General features: G+C 35.6%; 1 protein-coding gene across 1 annotated transcript; it reads right to left on the reverse strand.

Annotated features, from left to right (window-relative positions):
- Nucleotides 1-6,432: 6,432 nt before the first annotated feature.
- LOC140820287 (PH, RCC1 and FYVE domains-containing protein 1-like) lies at nucleotides 6,433-15,597 on the reverse strand. The gene is made up of 9 exons (XM_073180628.1): nucleotides 15,054-15,597; nucleotides 12,329-12,415; nucleotides 11,102-11,191; nucleotides 10,858-10,944; nucleotides 10,646-10,765; nucleotides 8,035-10,152; nucleotides 7,789-7,935; nucleotides 7,151-7,707; nucleotides 6,433-6,813 (listed from the first exon to the last, which is right to left on the reverse strand). Exons 1-9 carry the CDS (start codon nucleotides 15,099-15,101, stop codon nucleotides 6,669-6,671), a joined length of 3,399 nt encoding a protein of 1,132 aa, XP_073036729.1. The 5' UTR covers nucleotides 15,102-15,597; the 3' UTR covers nucleotides 6,433-6,668.
- Nucleotides 15,598-22,471: the final 6,874 nt, after the last annotated feature.

The raw sequence follows: 22,471 nt of genomic DNA on the forward strand, positions 1-22,471 counted from the left end.
ATCCATATATAATTCAAGTTCAAATTATGTAATGCTCGAATAATGAGTTTTGGCTCAAGATATTTCAAATGTAATCGAGATGAACTTGAGTTCGAATTGGAAAAGTGCTAGAAAAAATATATGCCATTAGATCAAATGTTATAATTATTAGTAGAAATATAAATTCAATTCCTTGTATTCTTTGAGGAAGCATAGGGCTTCACATTAAACAATGAATGTATACATAGGGTTACACCTAATTTGGTGCTTAGTCAGACTTGTTATGTTTTTATACAGTCAGTGACGGAGTTAGAAATATGACTCTACCCGGATTAGAATTTTTAACTCTAAAATATTTTAATATTTTAAATTGATTTACTCGAGCTAATATTATATTAATCAAAATGTACATATAATTTTTAAAAAAAAAAAAATTGGGTCACCCGGATTCTATCAATGTGACTCCGCCATTGTAGACAGTGCAAAACACACCATCTATTCTCTTTTTTTTTTTTAACAAAGCATCAAGCGTTCTATTCACTCTCCTTCTAAACTATTTGTCTATCGTCCCGATTCCATTAAAAAATTTGTGTTAAGTTGGTAAACACATACTTCATGAACGTTTGAAAACATTTAATATTTGGGATGCAACTAATCGTTCATTTGTTATTCTTATTTTCATCAATAGTCTCAATTCCTGAAATAAATTATCTAAATTTACTATATCCTTAAATGTAAAAAAATAAAAAGAAATACATGTTCAATATTGTTCATTGAATTAGTTGTTAATCTTAATTCTTCTTAATCTATGTGTTATTTTCATTTTTATTTTCTATATTTTATCGGTAAAACGACACGCACTCACAAGTAGGGGTGAGCATTAGGTCGGTAACCACCGACTGAACCGAATTAGCCATAACCGAACCGAAATATTTAGCCATAACCGAACCGACCGAATTATTTTTCATAGCCGATGAAAATCGAACTAAATTAAAATCAATTACTTCGGTTGGTTACCGAATTAACCGATTATTTTTTTTAAAAAAAAAATTGTTATTTAACTTTAATTATATATGTAATTTTTCTTGAATGTTACAATCTAAACAAATGCATAAAAACATAAAATCACACATATCACAAATGTATAAGTTTTATTTGAACACAATTAACAAATATTATATCGATTTTAAAATTAAAAATTAAAATATATATATAAATTGATAAATAATAAAAATGTATTAAATAACAGTATTTATTATATCGATTAATTCGATTAACAGATTTTAAAATTTTGAAAATCGTAACCGAACCGAATTAACCGATATTACCGAATTTTTTTAATTTGAAAACCGAATTTTCGAATTGACTCGGTTCGGTTAAATCGAATTAACCGACCGAATTTTCGAATTGACTCGGTTCGATCGGTTAACTCGATTTAACCGAAATATTGCTCACCCGTACACACAACAAACACTCGATCTTCCTATCATCATTTCTTTTGTCGTATTGGAAACCTATGAAATGGTGCTTGAAAAGTAAGCGTGTATGATGCGTGTGCAAAGTTGTTGTTAGTCCATAACTATTGTCGTGTTTGTTTTGAGATGGGAAAAACAAGCAAATCAAAACACGGTTTTTTTGGTCCACTCACTTTTCTAAGCTATCCGTCATTTGTTGACTTTTGTTTTTTTGAGGATTCATTTGTTGACTTTTTATTACATTAAGGCGTGTGGTTCACATTTTAATCACAAATCTCTCAAAACACAATTCATTTGAGTAAAAAACAATAAATCAATATTTCTTTATTTTTGTATTAAATTAAAAAAATGAAAATTATGGGAATAATGCATACTGCCCCTGTTAAAATCAATGTGTATTTTCACATTTTATTGTTTAAAAAATATTTCCCTTGGGCAATATTCATTTCACTACGTCAAATTACAGAAGTTAATTACATTTATGCTTAAAATATAATATAATAAATGATCTTATTTTTTTTTTGAAACGAATCGACGTCATATATTCAACTTCAACTTGAGCATTACATTCGTCCATAATAATAGAGCTAATAGAAAGAGGCATAACATCAAAAATACCAAAACAAGCTTGTTGAAGAGCCGTTTTAACCAATGTATGAGCGGCTCTATTAGCTTATCTCCTAACGTGTTCGACTGTTAACGAACTCTGATTCCTAATGATAGCCCGGCAAGCATTGATAGTGAGGCCAAATTCAGTGAGATCTGGTATGTCAGAGTGGATTGCATCTGCTGATATTTTTGAGTCTGTTTCCACTATGACTTTGTCGTAGCCCAACTCTTTGATCCAGCTTAGAGCTTCATGGATAGCGAGTGCCTCTGCTTCCTTCACCGAGGCTGTACCTTGATGGCGACTGGTTCTACAGGTTTTGAAAGAGCCGTTTGAGTCCCTTATTACCATGCCAACCGCAAATGTTTTTTTGTCGACATTAAAGCCCGCATCCACGTTGCACTTAAAGAAATCTGTTGTGGGTTTCCTCCAGGCCCCTTCGGTGTTGCTGATCGGCTGTTTATTTTGTTGCGGGTCTGCCGTTCTTACTGCGAGCCACTCATTTAGTGTGTCCATGGCATATGTGATCGTCCGATTTGCGGAGAGTGAATTGTTGTTCCAAACTCTTTGATTGCGTGATTGCCAGATGCTCCAAAGAATCATAACATAGATCCGCCTCCTCTCGACATCTAGATTCTCCAGGATGTTAAAAAACCATGCGTCATAAGACTCGATTTCGGGGGGAGTTGAGTTGACTTCGGTCTTCACGGGGGATATCTCCCAGCAATCTTGTGCAAATTGGCAAGTATAGAACAGGTGCCAGGTTTGCTCTATCATGGCATTGCAGTTTGCGCAGGTGGCCGGGACTGAGAGGCGCTTATTCTGAAGATTTATTCTTGTAGGGAGCCAGTTCCGCACCATACGCCACGCAAAGGTTTTAACCTTAGGTGGCATATTTAAGTCCCATAATTTATTCCAAGCACCAGAAGTAATGCTTCCCCTACCTGTGTAGATAACGTTCATGGCTAGATGATACCCCGACTTCACTGAATAATTCCCATCTTTGCTGTAGCGCCAAATTCGAACATCCGGAGCTTGAGTCATGAGGGGAATGCTTGTGATTTCTGAGATGTCTCGTGCACAGAAAATATCTTCAATGAACTCGGTGTCCCATTCTTGTGTGAAGGGTATTAATAAATCAGCAACCTTCAAAGATTCTAGACCTGGGATGATTTGAGATTCAATATGGGGCTTGTCGAGATTTCGAAGCCATGGTTCTGACCATACCGGTATATTGTTGCCCTCTCCCACTCTCCATCGATAACCTTCACGTATTAAGACCTGCGCGCTCCAAATACTCCTCCATATAAAGCTAGGACTAGATCTTAAAGCCGCTTTCAGGAAATCCTTGTCTGGATAATATTTTGCCTTGAGAACTTGAGAAACCAGAGTATTGGGGTTGGAAACTAAATTCCAGCCTTGCTTGCCCAACATCGCAAGGTTAAAGCCATGAAGATTTCGGAAGCCTAATCCACCATTCTTCTTATTCACACAAAGTTGATCCCAATTTGTCCAGCGAATGCCACACGAATTCCCTCTCTTACCCCACCAGTAAGAGTTCATCATCCTTTGGATTTCATCGGCTAGGGATGTTGGGAGGTGGAAGAGTTGCATGCAGTAAGCCGGGATGGCCTGTGAAACTGCTTTGATTAAGACTTCTCGTACGGCCCTTGAGATAGAACGCCCATTCCAATTATGGATACGCTTCCACAATCGGTCTTTGAGGTATGCGAAGATAGCCTTCTTCTTACTGCCTATGAGCGACGGCAAACCTAAGTACTTCCTTGTATTTAGGGGAGTTGTGACTCCCAAAGAAGATGAGATTTCAGTCTGGGTGGCTGTTGGGACGTTTCTACTGAACATTATTCCGGACTTGTGCAGATTAATCATCTGCCCCGAGGCAGCCTCAAAATCTTGGAGAATGTCTGTGATCTGGTGGCACTCCTCAATGGCAGCTCTGAAGAACAAGATGCAATCATCCGCGAACATTAAGTGGGATATAGAAGGCGCCCTTCTACAAACTTTGACTCCGTGAATCCCTCCCCTAGCTTCGGCTTTAGACATCAGTGATGAGAGCCCTTGTGTACAGATGATAAATAGGTACGGGGATAGTGGGCATCCCTGTCTTAACCCTCTTTCCGCGTTGATTGGCCCGACCTTGGTGTTGTTTACTTTGATAGTGTGGGAGACCGATGTGTAGTCCACCCAACGGTTGCAAAAGCCCATCTTTAGCATGACAGCTTTTAGGAATCCCCAATCGATACGATCATATGCTTTGCTAAAGTCGATTTTCAAGGCTACATCCCCTATCTTCCCTTTAGTTTTTCGGTTCATAGAATGAATTGATTCAAAAGCCAAGATCACATTATCAGTGATTGCCCTTCCTTTGGTAAACGCGGATTGTTGAGAGGATATAATGTCTGGTAAGAGTCCTTTCATCCGGTTAGCCAGAACTTTCGCTATTAGCTTGTATAGGACGTTGCAAAGTGATATGGGCCTCAAATCTTTCATAGATGAAGGGGATTCACACTTAGGTATCAGCACAACGTTCGTGTTGTTCAGCTTTGGTGGCAGTTGGAGCTGTGCTAGCCACGTTTTACAATCCCTCGTCACTGAGGAGCCCACCAACTTCCAGAATTTCTGAAAGAAGCATGGGTTGAAGCCGTCTGGCCCGGGTGATTTGTCAGCTTTCATTTGAAATATAGCTTGCTTGAATTCTTCATCGTTGAACGGCGCTGTTAACATGACATTTACCTCATCGGTAACCACTTTATCTATCGCTTGCATGACTGGGTCATAGTTTGCAGCAGCTCCCTCGAAGAGGTTCTCGAAGTATGTCGAGACAATCTTACTAATATATAATAAATGATCTTATTGAAAATCCATTTTACATATGTGACTTTTAGGTATATTTAGGATGATGAAATGAGAAATATACATTATCAGACTCTATTAGAGGGTGTGAATTTGCAACTACAAATCTGATGTCATAAGAACCGTAAGATCGAGTACTTGTCGTTTTATCAAAAGTTATAGTTGATGGTAATGATGCAACTCAAATCTTTTAAATTGTACAACAACACAGGTGCCGCTTTTCGATTTCTCTATCAGGATAGACATTTATTGCACTCAACAATTCACATCTCAATAATTGAACTTCTTACAGTCAATGATGATCGAACCCGTGAACTTGACTCTGATATTGTAAGATCAAAAACTTGCCAGTTTATCAAAATTTATAGCTGATGGTAATTGTGCAACTTAAATCTTGTAAATTGTACAACAGCACAAGCACAATGTCTCGATTGCTCTATCAACAGAGACAATTATTGCACTCAACATGAACTTTTATTTTAAAAACACTTGGAGTTAAACGCCTATTAATATTGTGGGGGGTTTTTACCAAAATTTGACATTCTCTAGGGGTTTGTGTGCAATTTTTCCTAAAACTTAGATTTTATTCAAATTATTTTACTAAAGATAAATTTACACAAATTTATAGAGAAACTACTCCCTCAAAAATAATTTTTTTTAATGGTTAGATATTGCTTCTTCAATTGATATATGCCTATTTTTATATTTTTATAATGTCATAAATGATAAATATACTTTTAATTATATATTTATATTAATATAGCAAGCTATACCATTTACTTAGCTAAAGATTTAACAAATATATTAACGTGTCCTATAATGGTTATCGATTTGAAAGAACTTCAAATAGAATGTGTTGACTAATTAATTTGATCGAATTGATTTTGTAAAAAAAAAAAAAAAAATTAACTTGTAACTGTTTTGTTTATTGTTTTTTATGATTTCATTAATAAAATTAGATATGCTAAAATATAATTGTTTGACAGGTCTCACGAGTCTTACTAGTCTAACCCGCTAAACTTTGAGTACGAGTTTATTCACATTTATCTCGATAATGAGATTCCTTAAATAATAAATTATAAATTATATATATATATATATATATATATATATATATATATATATAGATATATATATATAAAGTTCAATTTCATTTCATTTTGGTTCAAGTTTAAATTTAGAGTTTGAAGGGGAGTTGGAAAATAAGTCTCCAGTTTTAATGATAACTAGTTATTCTACACGCAGTGCGTTTGTATATAATCTTTTTTATAATTATCGAGAAATTAAAATGAAATATGACAACTTCTCGAGAGACTAAAGTGATATTTGAATTGTTAAAATTTAAAAAAATAAAAATAAAAGAGTTTTTTAAAATTTCAAAAAACATAAAAACAAAATTGTATCTCTATTATATAGTATAGAGATATAGACACATATTTGGATTTTCTTTAATTTATATAATTTACGCACATAATACATAAATGAGCCACGACGTAACACGAAAAGATCGATCGACCTCCGAGCCGAAACACGGCTAAAGTGTTATAGCATATATATACACCTAACACCATATTGTAACATCAAAAGCCGGCAATGGTGAAATAGGGAGGAGAATACAAGTACAAAGTAAGAAGAAGCTAAAAAAATGGATAACAGACATATCAAAAAATGGGTGTTTGTTTCATCACAATACTCGGGAAGCTACTAGTGTAGCTCAGAAGGATGATTTTAGCCTAAATTTGTGAAGATGGCGAAAGGGGCCGTTCTGATGTTCGGGCAGCTGACTTGTCGGTTCCACGAACGTTGTACCTATCGTAAACTTTTTCTCGGTTCTCTGACCACCAGGTCTCCGCCTGGTGCTCCCCGAATCTTCTCCGACTACATGGAAAAAGCAATAAAGTTGAGTCTTATGTTTCATAGTATTTTTTGAAAATAGATTGTTCGGCAGACGAAACGTGACGTGTTTCGACTACAAGTCACGGCCGAGTGGAGGGGGCGAGGGCTCCACCACCATACTAGGCCTTCCCACATCACATTCAAGGGGTGGGGAAATATGGAGTGTTACTCTCATGTAGCATAGGGTTGGCTGACTGAATTCTAGAATCTCAATGTTCAGCACCATTGCTCAATAAGATTCTAAGGACCGTCTTCAAGAATTCAGTATCACGAAATGACTACATACTTGTTACAGAGAGAAATGGAACAACTTAAATACCTGAATCGCACACGCTTGAGATCTCTAGTCCCGTCACGAAAGGCTACAAGTGTTATGTACACACCAGGTTCATATTGCTCAATCCATTCAGCCTCGATTTGACTGGCACTGCCAAGAACATCCGAGTTCCCAGATCTTGAGCCATTTCCACAGTCTGGGTTAGGCCCAGATTCTTTAGTGTCAGCACCCTCGGATACACTGCTCCTGTTAGCTTGGACACTTCCACCACCATTAGGAATTCTGATGTTTGAGCCATCATTTGTCCTGTTGGCAGTGGAAAGTCCAATTCCCTCAGCCTGGGAATTGCTTTCATTGCTTCTAACAGCATCTCCTGAAAGCACTTCTGAAGGCATTTGCCTACCGTTTGTTGGAGCAGAATCAATTCTAGGATGGGAAGCCAAGTAGGAGCTGCTGATTTGGTCGGTACTTGAATTTGTTTCTCCATTTGCACCAGGGTAGAGTACACCATTTGGTTCCAATCCGTTTGGCAGGTACACAAGTTTGAGACTTTCAGGGTCATACGCCCCAGGAGGTAATTTCTCAGCCATATCTTTGAGCTGGAATGAGAGAATATCAGTAAAAAAACATATTCGTTGCGGTCTTTCAATCAATATGTATGTGTGTGTAGTTAAACAGACCTGTGCAGCAAGAGACTTGATCACTTCTTTTGCTGCTTTACATTTAGCAGATTCCTCAGCAGCTAATGACATTGCTTCTTGGACCTTCTTTGCTGATTTCTGAAGCTCCTGCTCTTGCATTTCACATCGATTTCTCAGACTCTCCACCTATATCAAATTCATGATAACCAATATAAAAATGATGAAAAGTTTCAGAAATATAGCCAAAAAAGGAAATAATTAAAGAAATAGAACTTGAGGGTGTACCTGAACACGCAACTTGCTCACTTCATGATTCAGAACTTCATTGGTCTTCTTTATGCTATCACCAATGTTTTTATTAAAAGAAAGTCCTGATGTTGTAGGAACCGGTGTTGCTGATCTAGGAGGGCTTGCTTTTCTAGAGAAAGGTGAAACGGAGCGAGAACTAGCATTCGAGGGTGCAATTATTGGTTTTGGAACTGTTCGACGCACATCAGTATATGTAGGCATGACAGCATCTCTCAGTTGAAATACAGAAGGCTGAAATAGAGAAGGAACCTGGGATGACCGACCTAACGAGAATGTTTCAGCTTTCTTCCCTTGTTTGGCTAGTTTTATATCGAACTGCTTGATCAAATCAAAGTTAGATGACATGGCCGACTTGGCCAACTTTAAATCCGCCTTGTCTAGCCTATCTTTATTTTCACCTGAAAGGCGTGGAATAACATTTTTTCGATTGTAGCTACTGGCTTCTGCTACCTTACTCAGTTTCACATAACAAGAATCACACACCCGATATGGCTTGCCAGGATTAGGTGCCAAAGCTGCCCGTAAAGCTTTTTTAGAGCTGCAAGCGTGGCAGTGTACTAGTCCACAGTTGTAGCAATTATGCCTCTTTCTCGTAAAGCCAAACGCCTGTCTACAAGCAGAGCACTGGGACTGCTCCGCACCAGAAACCCATTTGTGAAGACATATTGCGGTAGTGTAATTCGAACCACAAGCAAGAAATTTAACGTGTCTATCCTTCAATGCTTCAACCAGAACCGGCGTTTTCCTATCTTCTACATCTCCAAGGCCCAATCTCCCATTAGCACCCTTACCCCATGTATATACCTCGTTTTTGGAAGTTAATACAGCCACGTGATAGGCACCACAAGCAATTTCTTCAACAGATTCGCCAATAAGCTTGTCATCAACCAAACAAGGTAACCTTCCATCTGACTGAGGATTTCCGAGCTGACCATAGACTGAACTTCCCATTGTGAAAATACGACCAGACGTTGTTAGGCCGATTGTCAAACTATGCCCACAAGCAATTTTCTGAAAATTATGATCTATTAGAGCAGGCACACAAGTAGGCTTCAGCCGAGATTCTTTATCACCATGACCAAGACGATTTTTATCACCATCGCCCCAAGTAAACAGTTTCCCAGACGAAACACTTGCACTGGACTGAGTTACAATAACCTCAACCACAGCAGCAGTATGCCACACTCCACATGCAACAGTGATTGTCCTCAATCCTGAGAGAGACTCGACCTCCCTCGGATACGAAACACTTTCTCTATTTCCATGTCCCAAAACACCAAAAGTACCATCTCCAAATGTAAAGAGCTGTCCAGTTGAGGTTACTAAAGCTGTATGCCATGGGCCGCAAGTAACCAGTGCAACTTGAAGTCCCTCGAGAGGCCCCGAAATTCGCTTCGGTATCCAATGACTGACATCCGTCCCATGACCCAAGAGCCCAGCTTTATGCGTACCGTCACCCCATGTGTAAAGTTCACCACCCATTGTAACAGCACAAGAGTGAAACTCACCACATGCAACTAAATCAACACCGCAAAATGACAGAGATTCCACTAGACGAGGTTGAGTAACATCTTTACCAACTCCATGGCCGAGCCGTCCACCTGATTCTTCCCCCCAACTAAAGACCTCTCCTTGCCTGGTGACTAAAGCAGCATGCCGGACTCCACAAGCTATATGATGCACATCCAGAACAACATTACACTCCAACGGCCTGGGAAGCAGAACATCAGCTTTTGTGCTAACGGAACTAGCATTCTTTTCTGGACCAACCTTTATGACATTGTCGCATATAACCTCACCCCATATATACACATCACCTAAAGCATCACAATCATCTGGTGCAGAACCATGACTCGACGTACTAGGGGCACTAGAAACACTAACACGAAAAGCATCCGAACCAGATCCTTTCACTTGCATAATTGGTTGATCCAAAGCCACATGTGACCTTTCTGAATAGATCGAATTATCTATGCTACTGCTCTTTGGAGAACTGCTTATATTTGAACTAATGGAAACCTCGGACGAACTAACTTTTCGTGCAGCACTCACAGAACTGTTACTTGGACTGTTTGATGGCAAATCTCTGTTGTCCTAAAACATTTTACAAGAAAAATAACTATATTTACGATAGAAAATGCCACCATATCAATCAGCCAAACCTCAGACACGGGTATCTAAATATCAGCAAAACAAGGGTATCTAAATATCAGCAAAATCTACCCAGGTAAAAATGCCACGAACTTAAAAGATAGAGTTACCTTCCAGAACGCTGATTTATTTACCTTACTAGGTGATTGATTTATTTTGCGTAAAATTATATATCCGAATCAGTATATAAATAATCCAATTGCAAAGCATCTTTAAGTTTCATGCAGTGCACAATGAAGAACATGCAATAGAAGTTTGCCCTATTGGAGTCCTAAAGATGCGAAGAAAGTATCTGATTCACCTATCATTGATTCGAAGTAAAAGTTTTGACCCCCAAGTACTGCATTATACCAATTACTACGATATTCATATCCAAGTTTCCATAAGCATACTTTCCAGAAATTCATGTTTGCATCAAAATGGTTGCAAAACTTACATCAAAATAGAGGCCTCCATCATTCCATCCATCAATTTTTGAGCGTCCAGCTTGTCCAGAAGATATCAATGACTTGAGTCCAGCTATCCAGATCTCTGCCTCAACTTTGTCCTTGCAAATCTAGTAACAAAATAAGAAGAGAGCATAGCTAAATTTCTTACACTGAAGATATAAAAACAACCACTAAAAAGAAACTTTGACATTTAACTAACCAGGTCTAGGGATCTTTTCCCGTTGTTATAAATGAGCGAGAAGGATAAGTAGTCCTTGTCAGGGCGCAAATATCTTTGGAATACGGCCTGGAATCAAGTTGGTAAAATCCATTAAAATGACTTCACGTACAATACTTCTCATGAGCATGCAATTTTTTTTCTTTTTGGTGGCATAGATATAAAATATAACTAAATTAATTACGATAAAGACAATCAGAAACATGAAATTAGGTGCCAGTCTCACAGTTCTTTGTCCAGGAATAATTCTTGATACTGAAGCTAACTTCAAATTTCTTTCACCACTACTAGAAATCCAAATTAAAGATTTCTCATCCTGTAATGTTGAAATGAAAATACAGCTATTAACTTTCAAAGAAATGCATAAAAACTGAAAATATGAGAGGCTATCAAGATATGAAAACATCATATACTCAATGCAGTAAAGAACTATAGCAATCCAACCATAGACTAAACATACAACAATCAGCCTCACGTAAGTCGAGAAAATGTTCAAAAGCTGATCAATTCTGGAGCCACTGAGTTTAACTTAGAGCCAGTTTGGATACAGAAAGCACTTGAATTGAAACAAAGCTTCAACGTTTTCTGTATATATTTTAGAAAGAGCAGATTGCAGTTACGTGTTTAGATTAAATAGAGAAAGAAGTTTAATTTTTATTTTTAAAGGAAAAGCTGAAGTCCAAAAATCACATTTTCTGCATTTACCTTTTCGAGTGCTTGTCCAATTATCCTTTTTTAAACAAAAGTGCTCTCACAAACATTTTTACTCTAGAAGCTTTTGCATCCAAAAGAACTCTTATTCATATAATTGTTGCCATGCATTTTAATTGGCGACGAGCTAACTACGGAGGGTGACTCCTTCATGGACAATTTCAATTTATGAAATGGAACTTATAAGTAGTCAATAAAGCTATATGACAAACTGACAACAAATTTTAACCTAAGATGAATGGCATGCCAATTTTTATTCGCAATCCGACATTCTTCAATATTAAATAGAGATAGCATCAAACATCCTACAATTGTAAGAGCAAGAACTAAATGGAACAATATCTTAATTTAACAAAACAATTATGAGCCATAAGCAACATTTCTTTAGCGTCCTTGAATAGGGTTGATATGAAACAGAGGATGTCCTTTCCTACCAGAGTAACCACTTGAACACAAACGAATAAAGGTTTCAGATACAGTTTTTACCTGAACACATCAATGATGAGCATCTTAAAAGACCAACTCATCACAGGAGACCAGTATAAACAAGAAAACATGCCAGTATGCTGGCATTAATGTAATTGAGAACTTGAGAGACCGAGCACTTCCACCAATGTGAGCACATGTGAACGAGGACTCACAACATAAGATTTACAATTCCTTAATACATTAAACCCTTTCCCAAAGATCGTATATGCACAATTAAACAAGTGCTTATGTTGCATAAGTATAGTCAACTTACAGTAGAGAGTTTAAATGGATAAAATTTAGGCTTTCCCTTACGACCATATTTAAGTAGTTGAGCACCCTTCTTTAGAGCAATCAGCGCCTGCACAAGATAAAGGGATAGTTGAAAATGGAGGCACTTAGAGTAGAAAACAACATGATGTCCCGACAAGGACTAAAAAGAGAAGTAAATATTTGAAAGTTTGAACTTAAATAGTGACAAATGTAGTAAAGTCTCACATTCTAAGAAACATGAACCTTTCAAAATAATAAATGATGTTTCAGCTATGTAGATTAAATAAGCCTCCATTACAGATCCTGTACTCAACCAACCACAACCATATTCCATACTCACAATTTCAGGTCAATTATGGTTACAAGTAAAAGCATCAACAAAATAAAACACTAGCTTAACAAGTTACAAGTTTGAGAGGCTGGATGAATTATTTGAATAAGAGAAGTAGGCATCGACTATGACACGTCACTACCAGCAAATGAAAATTATAGTAACTAAAACAGATTTTATGAAACTTGTAGACATATGAGTGGATATACTTTATTAATGGAAAGATTTGAAACTAGTATGAACTATCAACTATTTGATATATACAGACACCTATAACATCATTTGTTTTCTTGTCACTCATCGTTTTCCTTCGTTGCTAACATTACTAACGGTTATTCCTTATATAAGTTACTTTTAAGGAAAATAACACAGCACTCTACAAGTTTTTGAAGAGATTTTTCAAAGCAAGTCGAATCTTTGTTCATTAATTTATTTGGCAGGATCTTAAGAAGCTGAGAGCAACTACTCCTTTTAAAAATGATAACTTTCAGAATAGTTATTATGTGCCACAGATTATACAGCTAATTGTGGCATAACACATTAAATACAGAAAAACCATAATAACCTATCGACTTTAATTAGTTTTCCCGAAGGAAAGTGAAACGATGATCAAATTAAATAAAATTACAAAGATAAGATTTCTCATTTTCCTTCTATTGAGAACACAGGTTAATTCCAATGCACCGACAACCTACTGAAATAACTGTTAGATTTAAAAATCTTTTCCAAAATTAATTCCTAGAAACTTTCCTTCTATGCTTTGTTTACATATTCCTCAATCATAATCCAAACAGAGTAAGATTACTGTTTATATAAATGCACTCGATACACAAACAAAATTTACACTGCAATTTAAATTTTCAACACTTGAATTTAATGTCTTCACATTTTCTATGTAATCATTTCATTATTTTCTCTATGTGTCTCCATGCTTTTACCGTGATTACTTCATTAAAACACTAAAAAAGAAAAGTATAGCATATTCATTGAGTTAAATATTGGCAAAGAATGCAGCTAAGCGGCAAAGGAGATGCCCATCACTTAGTTCTAACGAGGACAGTGCAATATTTTTTCCTGTCATTTTTCCGATTTTTAGTTTCGTACAAGAATCTGCAGAGCTCCCAAACTTCAAATGTTTCAGCCAACAAAATATTTTCCACTTTTAGCGTCGGTCCAGCTTTAACTTATTTAACCTAGTATTCTTATCTTACTAACCAAAACTACAAGCCGACAAAATACAGTTTAACAATTAATTATTTGAACATCTCTACCAGACCCTTAAAAACCAGTCAGCGGAAAAAATGTAAATGACATAAACTTCCCGAAGTATTACAGCCAAAAAATAGAATCCCATTGAAACCTTCAAGCCTTAAGTATTAACATTCAATGGATTTTGTTGTATATGAACCATGGAACAAAAAATTAAAATATAGTGGTGAAGGAAAATAATTAATTCTTACGCTTTGAGCCACAAAGGTTACCAGAGCCTGAAACTAGACTCCAATAAGAATTCATAGTTACAAGCTAGAATATGTCAAATTACCATCATTGATAAAAAAAAAAATATGACAAGTAAACGTTCACATCAAACTGAGCTGCACAAAAGAGACATTTTTTTTTTAAAAAAAGGATACATTTCCTCAGACCACCCAATTTATAATCCTTGATCTTTACTGATTTTTATAAATAACTATATAGGGGCATGGTATTGACCGATCCAACACGAGCAGGGAAATAGATGCAAATCTGATATTTAAATTTTTGAAAATGAAAGTTTTCTAACAAAATAAACAAGTCACCCCAGAGTCGAATATATATAATTTTTTACCCCGGCTCCACAATTAAACGTAAACTCACTGATACACTCTAAGGGCTCTCTCACACAGAGGTCTAATATTTTGGGTCTGGGCTCTCCTCTTCGATTACAGTCCAATATTAGTGCTCTCCAAAGGAGACGAGGCTGTGGAAGATGCAACCTTAAAATGCCTAATATCGGGTTATGTCAGCAACGAAGGCTGGCTTAATGCATATATTTATAACCGAAAGCGGGCAGCCGCATGCATCAGCTTTTGGTAGGCACTAGGCACTATTACATATTGACAGCGGCTCCACAATAAAATGTAGAGTGGCCAGTGAACTCTCTAAATAAGTGAAAAGACTTGGTTTTGGATTTGGGCTCTCATTATGTCCTACCACTCTCCCTCCCACCTCTCCTCCTCACCCACAAGGGAAAAAGCCAAAAAAAGAAAAAGTAACATCGAATGGAAAGCTGTAGATATCTTCACTATCAGCAATCAAACAATAGAAAAAGACAGAATCTGCCCACAAAATCACATCTTCAATCCAAGAACATGCAGCAATAAAACAGGTAAAACAAGAGGAATAGGTACGATACCTGCTCGATGTCACGGTCTGCATTACCATAGCTACCAAGATCTGCCATTCAATGCCAAACGTAAAATCACCACCACACCACCGCCACCACCATACTCTCCGCTCATTATCTTGCCACTCCACCGCCGCCGCCACCGCACACTACCATCCAAACGACACCGGCAAAGTACCCAAATAAGAACAACCTCGTGAAAATACCGCCAAAAAAGAACAACCTTCACTCCCTCTTGGATCTGAAGAAACCCAGAGGAAAAAAATACCAAATCTTGACGCTCCAACTCCTTTCAATCAAAGTTTAAAAGTCAAAAGAATAGCCCCTCTTCTAGTATCTTTTGACCAAGTCCAGCAGCATAGGGGTAGGTGGTGGACGGCGGAGGAGTAAATGGGCCACCGTCGGAGCATAAATACGATGAAAGAAATGCAGTATAGACAAGAAGGGGAAGTGGTGTTGGTGTAAGAAGAAGACAGACAACGGAGTCAAAGATTGGGAAAAAGAAAAAGGAAGAAAGCTGCAGTTTCGATGTTTTGCCTGAAAAGAGAAAACCCCCTCAAAATACAAATACTTGGGTGTGATTCGGTGCAAGCAGGTGCACCTCTGGTTAACGATCTTAAAAAAATTAATTAATTATTTAATAAAAATATTTTCTATAAATTAAAATTTAATTAGACAAATTTTGGGAGAATTTTTTTTAAAGTTTGAATTAATATTAATTATTGACTTAGTTGATTAATATTATTTTTTGTAAATTGGATTAAGTGTGAAAAATACAATTATGATTTTTAAAAAAATCGGGACATTTTTATACAGATAATAAGTCATTTGTTATTTTTATATTTTTATTTATCGAGTATTTGGTTCGAATTCGAATTCTATATATATATATATATATATATATATATATATATATATATATATATATATATATATATATTCTTATGTTATGTGTATCATACGTTTATTATCTACATATTATTATTTCTTCTCATATTTTTTAGAATGTAATCGTAGTTAATTATTTTATATAAATTATACAATTAAATGATAAATTGTATTCCGAATAAATAAAAATATATTCGAGGTCTCGACACCATTATCATTCTTTTATGGATTTACATGACTTGAATGAAAATATGATATTGTAAAATTTAATATCATCGTTTTTTTAATTATTTAAAAATTATTTATCGTTGGACTAAATTATATATGTGTTTGAATTTATGTATGTTAATTAATCAAGTCTTGGAAAACATGTGATATTTTATGAAGGACTTAAAATAGAATTTTTAAAAAAAAATTACATTTTTAATTATTTTCTTAATATTTGTCAAAAATCAAATAAATCTATTTGATATCAAATAAACAAAAATCTCGTTTTTTATTTGTCAAATTTCTTAATATTTGTCAAAAAATCAAATAAATCTATTTGATAAGCCACCTAACTATAATTAATATACATAATAAATGACTTCTTAATTGAGCTCTAAATACATTTATGGAGCATAGATTTTAGTGTATGACAATCAAATACTAATTGAATTAAGGTCGGTGGCCTTATTATTTGAGTTCTTATATACACAAAAAAATTGTATTAAAATTTGGTAAATGTATTATACATTTATCGTTATTTTAATACGTGATAGAACAACATATATAAATATATCACTTTAAAATTAGTAAATCATAGGAAGACATCATATCTTAACTGGTAATGCTGTATCTGCTGTGAACAAGACCGACGGTAGGAAAATGGTAAAAATGGTCTCTAAGGGATATGAGTTCTCACCAGCAAATAAACACGCACCTCCCCGAACTCTTGGGCCTAACAGCCGACTCGTTAGCACATGTATTCGCGATGCTAAACTCCTTCTATCGTTATTTTAATACGTGAGAAAACGACACTGATAAATAATACGTAATTTTCTCCCATAAATAAAGTGAATAAAATGATTTTATAAAATATAAATTCTTCAATTTGGTTTTCATAAAAAATCCCAAATCAAATCATAAAATGTTGGGTTAAGCGTGTATGAATGTGAGTAGTAATGAGATAGATGACATCCTGAGAAGTTCTCATGTGTCAAGCTGCTGAAGCTGCGACGTTTGATCTGGTTGGCGTGGGCCGTAAAAGAATTATACCAAATTTTAATGGGTTATACTCTCTCTTGGGAACAAGACCGATTGTAGGAAAATGGTAAGAATGGTCTCTAAGGGATATGAAACATCACCAACAGATAAACACGCAGCTCCCCGGACTCATGGGCCTAATAACCCGACTCTTTAGCACACGTACCCTGCCCTGCCAAGCTCCTTCTATCGTTATTATAATACGTGAGAGAACGACACAAATAAATAATACATAATTTTCTCTAATAAACAAAGTGAATAAAATGATTTTATAAAATATAAATTCGTCAATTTGATTTTCATAAAAATTCCCAAATCAAATCATAAAATGTTGGATTAAGTGTGTATGAAAAAGAGTAGTAATTAGTAAGGTGACCTCCTCAGAAGTTCTCATGCGTCAAGCTGCTGACGTTGCGCCGCTTGATCTGGTTGGCTAAATGGACAATAAAAAAGTGACTTCAGATCTTAACGAGTATATTGTCTCTACTGGGAACAAAACCAACGGTAGAAAAATGATAATAATAGATTGTAAGGGATATGATACATTCAAAGCTGATAAAGACGCACTTCCCTGGGTTCATAAAAATTCCCAAATCAAATCATAAAATGTCGGGTTAAGCGTGTATGAATGAGAATAGTAATGAGATATGTGACATTCTGGGAAATTCTCATGCGTCAAGCTGCTGACGTTACGCTTTTTGATCTGGTTGGCTAAGTGGGCCATAAAAGATTGACAACAAATCTTAACTGGTAATACTGTCTTTACTAGGAACAAGATCGACGGTAGGAAAATGGTAAGAATGGTCTCTGAGGGATATGCGACAACCCCAACATATAAACGCGTACCTCTCCGGACTCATGGGCCTAACAACCCGACTAATTAACACATTTACTCTGCGCTGTCAAACTCCTTCTATCGTTATTTTAATACGTGAGAGAACGACATAGATAAATAATACATAATTTTCTCCCATAAACAAAATGAATGAAATGATTTTATAAAATATAAAGTCATCAATTTGGTTTTCATAAAAATTCTCAAATCAAATGATAAAAACCTATGTCGATCTCTATTAAGATGAAATGACGAATTTTTTTAAAAAAATTAAATAAAAATAAATATTTATTTTGCATAATTATTTACTCTATATACAAAAAAACAGGCACTATATTCCAGATTACTTGTCATATATAGGGAAAGAAATCAATAGGGCATTCTAAGAAGATTCGGTTAATTTAAATTTGATTTACTATGAAATTTGAAATTTTAGACAATGAATTTTTTTTTTTTATCTATATCCAAATTTTATATTTTGTTTCTCAAATTTAAAATTAAAAATAGTATGAGATTTAGTTACATGATTTTTTAATAACTACGAAAATTAACACTTTATAATATGAAATGAAAATATGTGCAAATAATAATTTAATATATAAAACACGATCATTTTTATTTTAAAATAGTTAAATTGAAGAAAAAAATTATATGCATTATCATCAAATGTGTGAGGGGTAATTTTGGAATAAAAAATTTCATCAACTAAAGTTCCAATCAAGTTCGATTTCAATAAAATCCAATCAAGTTCGAATAGCCTAGAAATTTGATTGATTTGAGCTTTATTAGTATTTACTTAAACTCGAAGTATATAAGCGTGACAAATTTTTTAAATATTTTTTAATTTGTGCTATTTTATGATAATTATTTAATTTTTTTTAGATCATGAAGAATTTACAAATAACGTGGTGATCGACTATTGTATAAAAGATAGCTAGTGTAGTTTGCTGACTACTGAGTCAATCTAGAGATTTAACCATACTTCAAAACAACAATTTCTTGATCTGTGAAATCTCCAGGATAAAACTTCTTCGCAAGCTTGCAAATATCATCACTGTTAAATGAGTCAAATGAATTTTTAGGATCTAAAGCTATACTAAGAGAAAGAAGTTTCACCGATTACTCATTGAACCGAGTATTTAACTCCATCAAAATGAAATCTATTGCTGCATTAAAAACATCAAAGTGGTAATGATGTTCTATTGAATAAACCGTCGCTAATTAAAACCGCCGATCCACTTTTTTTTTATTTTTTAATAATTTAGCGACGGTTTTAGCAATAACCGTCGCTAATATTTGCGACGGTTTTTGATAAAACTGTTGCCGATCCCCATCGGCGACAGGTTTACTAAAACCGTCGCAAAAGTAGCGACGGTTTTCACAAGTGTACATCGAAGAATAGCGTATGTCGGGTTCACATATTATAAGGTATGAAACAAACTAAAATATTTGAAGAAATTATACATATATAAATTATTGATAATTCTAATCACAAAATTATCATCATTGTGATCTTATGTCTTTTTATAATTATAATTATTCGAGTAGACGAATATAGTTGCTATGTGTTCAAAGATTGAAAGATAAAAGTCTTTATTTTCTAAATTGATATATAGAAAATGTATTGTATTTAGAGTGAGAGTAGATCTCTTGTGAGACGGTCTCACGAATCTTTATCTGTGTGACATGTCAATCCTACCGATATTCACCATAAAAAATAATACTCTTAGCATAAAAAGTAATATTTTTTCATGTATGACCCAAATAAGAGATCTGACTCACAAAATACGATTCGTGAGACTGTCTCGCACAAGTTTTTGCTTTAAAGTGACGGGGCTTCATGGACAAAATAAGAGAATGGAAACAATTTGTTTAGGCTGAATTTCCTAATCAAGTTGTGCTTTTCGAGACATAAAGGAAACATAATGATATGCACTTTTACTAGTAGATGGTCATTATTTTCTTGTCTCTTATAACCTGAATACCTAATTAATTGACAAATCATAACATTTCAATTTTTTTTTCAAAAAAAATTTAAAAGAAGAAATCAGAACTTCAAAAATTAAGACTTTTTTTTTTGGAGTAGGTGTTTAATCCTTGGTGGATTTCATATACACCTATATAAAAACTTTAAGATTGCTGTAATCCATGCGAATGCAGTTGGCACCAATTAGTCTTTATCAACATTGTTATTTATACACGTACATGTATAAATAAAAGTGCCTATAAAATATAAGTTCAATTAAATCTTACACGTTAGATTTTCTAAGTAGTCGATATTTGCTGGTTAGGTAATGTTAAGATCGAAAAAGAGCTTAGAGGATATGTGAATGAACATATAGTAATTGCGGAATAAAATAAATAACACATATTTTTTATGAATATTAGCTAATGATAATGTGAATAGATAACATACATGCGCATGTCCGTTGGTGTCATTTCGTTAGTTTAGAGCATACATGTTGTTGACTTGTGAAAATCTTAATTGGAAATTGAAAATATTTTGTATGTATGTTGGTCATAGAAGGTTGTATGACGTAGTTGTTGCTCCACGTGCGGAATTTGAGATAATAAAACCCGAAAATAAAGAATAAACTGGACACCGAGATTTATGTGGAAAACCCCTAAAAATTATTAAGGTAAAAACCACGGGCAAGATGAAAAGAATTCCACTATAATATTTTGTGGTGTACAACTCACTCACTGTGTTTCCAAAGAGAACACACACTCTCTTAATACAGGAGAACAAACACCTCACAAATATTATAGAACTAAGCACTCAAATGCTTATAAGATGAGAGAAAACTCGAAGAAGGAATAATTTCAGAATGAAGGGGGGAGCTCTATTTATAGAGCCTCCTGACCGTGTGAAGACGCGTATAAAACGCGTCTTCCATCTTTCCACGAAACCTTTGAGCAGCCCACTTTTTTTTTTCTTTTGCTGCCACTTGTGCATTTAATGCACCTACCGACATTTCTCCCACTTGTAGATTTGATTGAGAATCAAACACATCTCCACACATCCTTTCAATCTTGTCATTACCTGCTACGTACGTCTCTGCTAGGCCACTTGAGAATCTACACCACTCAAACTTATCAGTATTCACTGGTTTGGTCAGAAAATCAGCTTTGTTATCCTTCGTATGGATCTTCTGCATATCCACGCTTCCTTCTTCTACTACTTCTCGCACAAAGTGAAATTGTACTCCAATGTGTTTCGTCTTGGAATGAAAGGCTGGATTCCTTGCGATGTGCAAGACACTCTGACTGTCACAAAACAAAGGAACATTCTCTTGTTTGTACTCGATCTCCTCCAATAACCTTTTAATCCATATTGCCTCCTTGCAAGCTTGAGTAGCTGTCCATGTATTCTGCCTCTTCTGTAGATAATGCCACTACTGTCTGCAGTTTTGAAACCCAGCTTACTGCTCCTCCAGCAAGCGTAAACACATAACCAGTAGTAGATTTCCTCTTATCAGGATCACCTGCATAATCTGAATCGACATAGCCCCTGAGTGTAAAATCTGATCCTCCATAACATAATGCAGCATTCGAGGTACCCTTAATGTATCTAAGGATCCTCTTAACAGTGCTCCAATGCTCTCGTCCAGGATTCGCCATATACCGACTAACTGCTCCCACTGCTTGAGCAATTTCCGGTCTTGTACAGATCATAGCGAACACCAAACTTCCCACTGCTGATGCATACGGTACTCGAGACATCTCCATCCTCTCTGCTTCACTGCTAGGACACATCTCGGAGGATAACTTGAAGTTAACAGGAAGAGGGGTCGAGATTGGCTTACTATCTTGCATGTTGAAGCGTTGCAAGATTTTCTTCAAATAATTTTTCTGGGAAAGCCAAATCTTTCTGTTACTTCTGTCTCGGTGAACTTGCATCCCTAGAATCTTGTTTGCTGGTCCCAAGTCCTTCATATCAAATTCCCTAGCCAACTGTGCCTTCAATCCTTGGACATGATCTTTGTTGGGGCCTGCTACCAACATGTCATCCACATACAACAGCAGAATGATATAATCATCACCAGACCTCTTGAAATACGTACAAGGGTCTGCACTTAGTCTGTTGTATCCAAGCTCATGATATAGGAATCAAATCTCTTGTACCAACACCTCGGCACCTGTTTGAGACTGTACAGAGATTTGTTCAACCTGCAAACCAAGTTCTCTTTGCCTTTTTCCGCAAAACCTTCTTGCTGGAGCATATAGATTTCTTCTTCAAGATTTCCATGAAGAAACGCCGTTTTTACATCTAGCTGTTCTAGATGTAGGTCAAACACCGCACACAATGCCAACACTACTCTGACTGTTGTAAGCCGAACCACAGGAGAAAATATCTCATTGAAGTCAATGCCTTCTTTCTGAGCATACCCTTTTACCACCAACCTAGCACGATACCTGCTCCACTTGGTTATTGCCATCACGCTTGATCTTATAGACC

Source organism: Primulina eburnea, chromosome 18 (genome assembly GCF_022965805.1).
Source record: "Primulina eburnea isolate SZY01 chromosome 18, ASM2296580v1, whole genome shotgun sequence".
Classification (NCBI taxonomy): domain Eukaryota; kingdom Viridiplantae; phylum Streptophyta; class Magnoliopsida; order Lamiales; family Gesneriaceae; genus Primulina; species Primulina eburnea.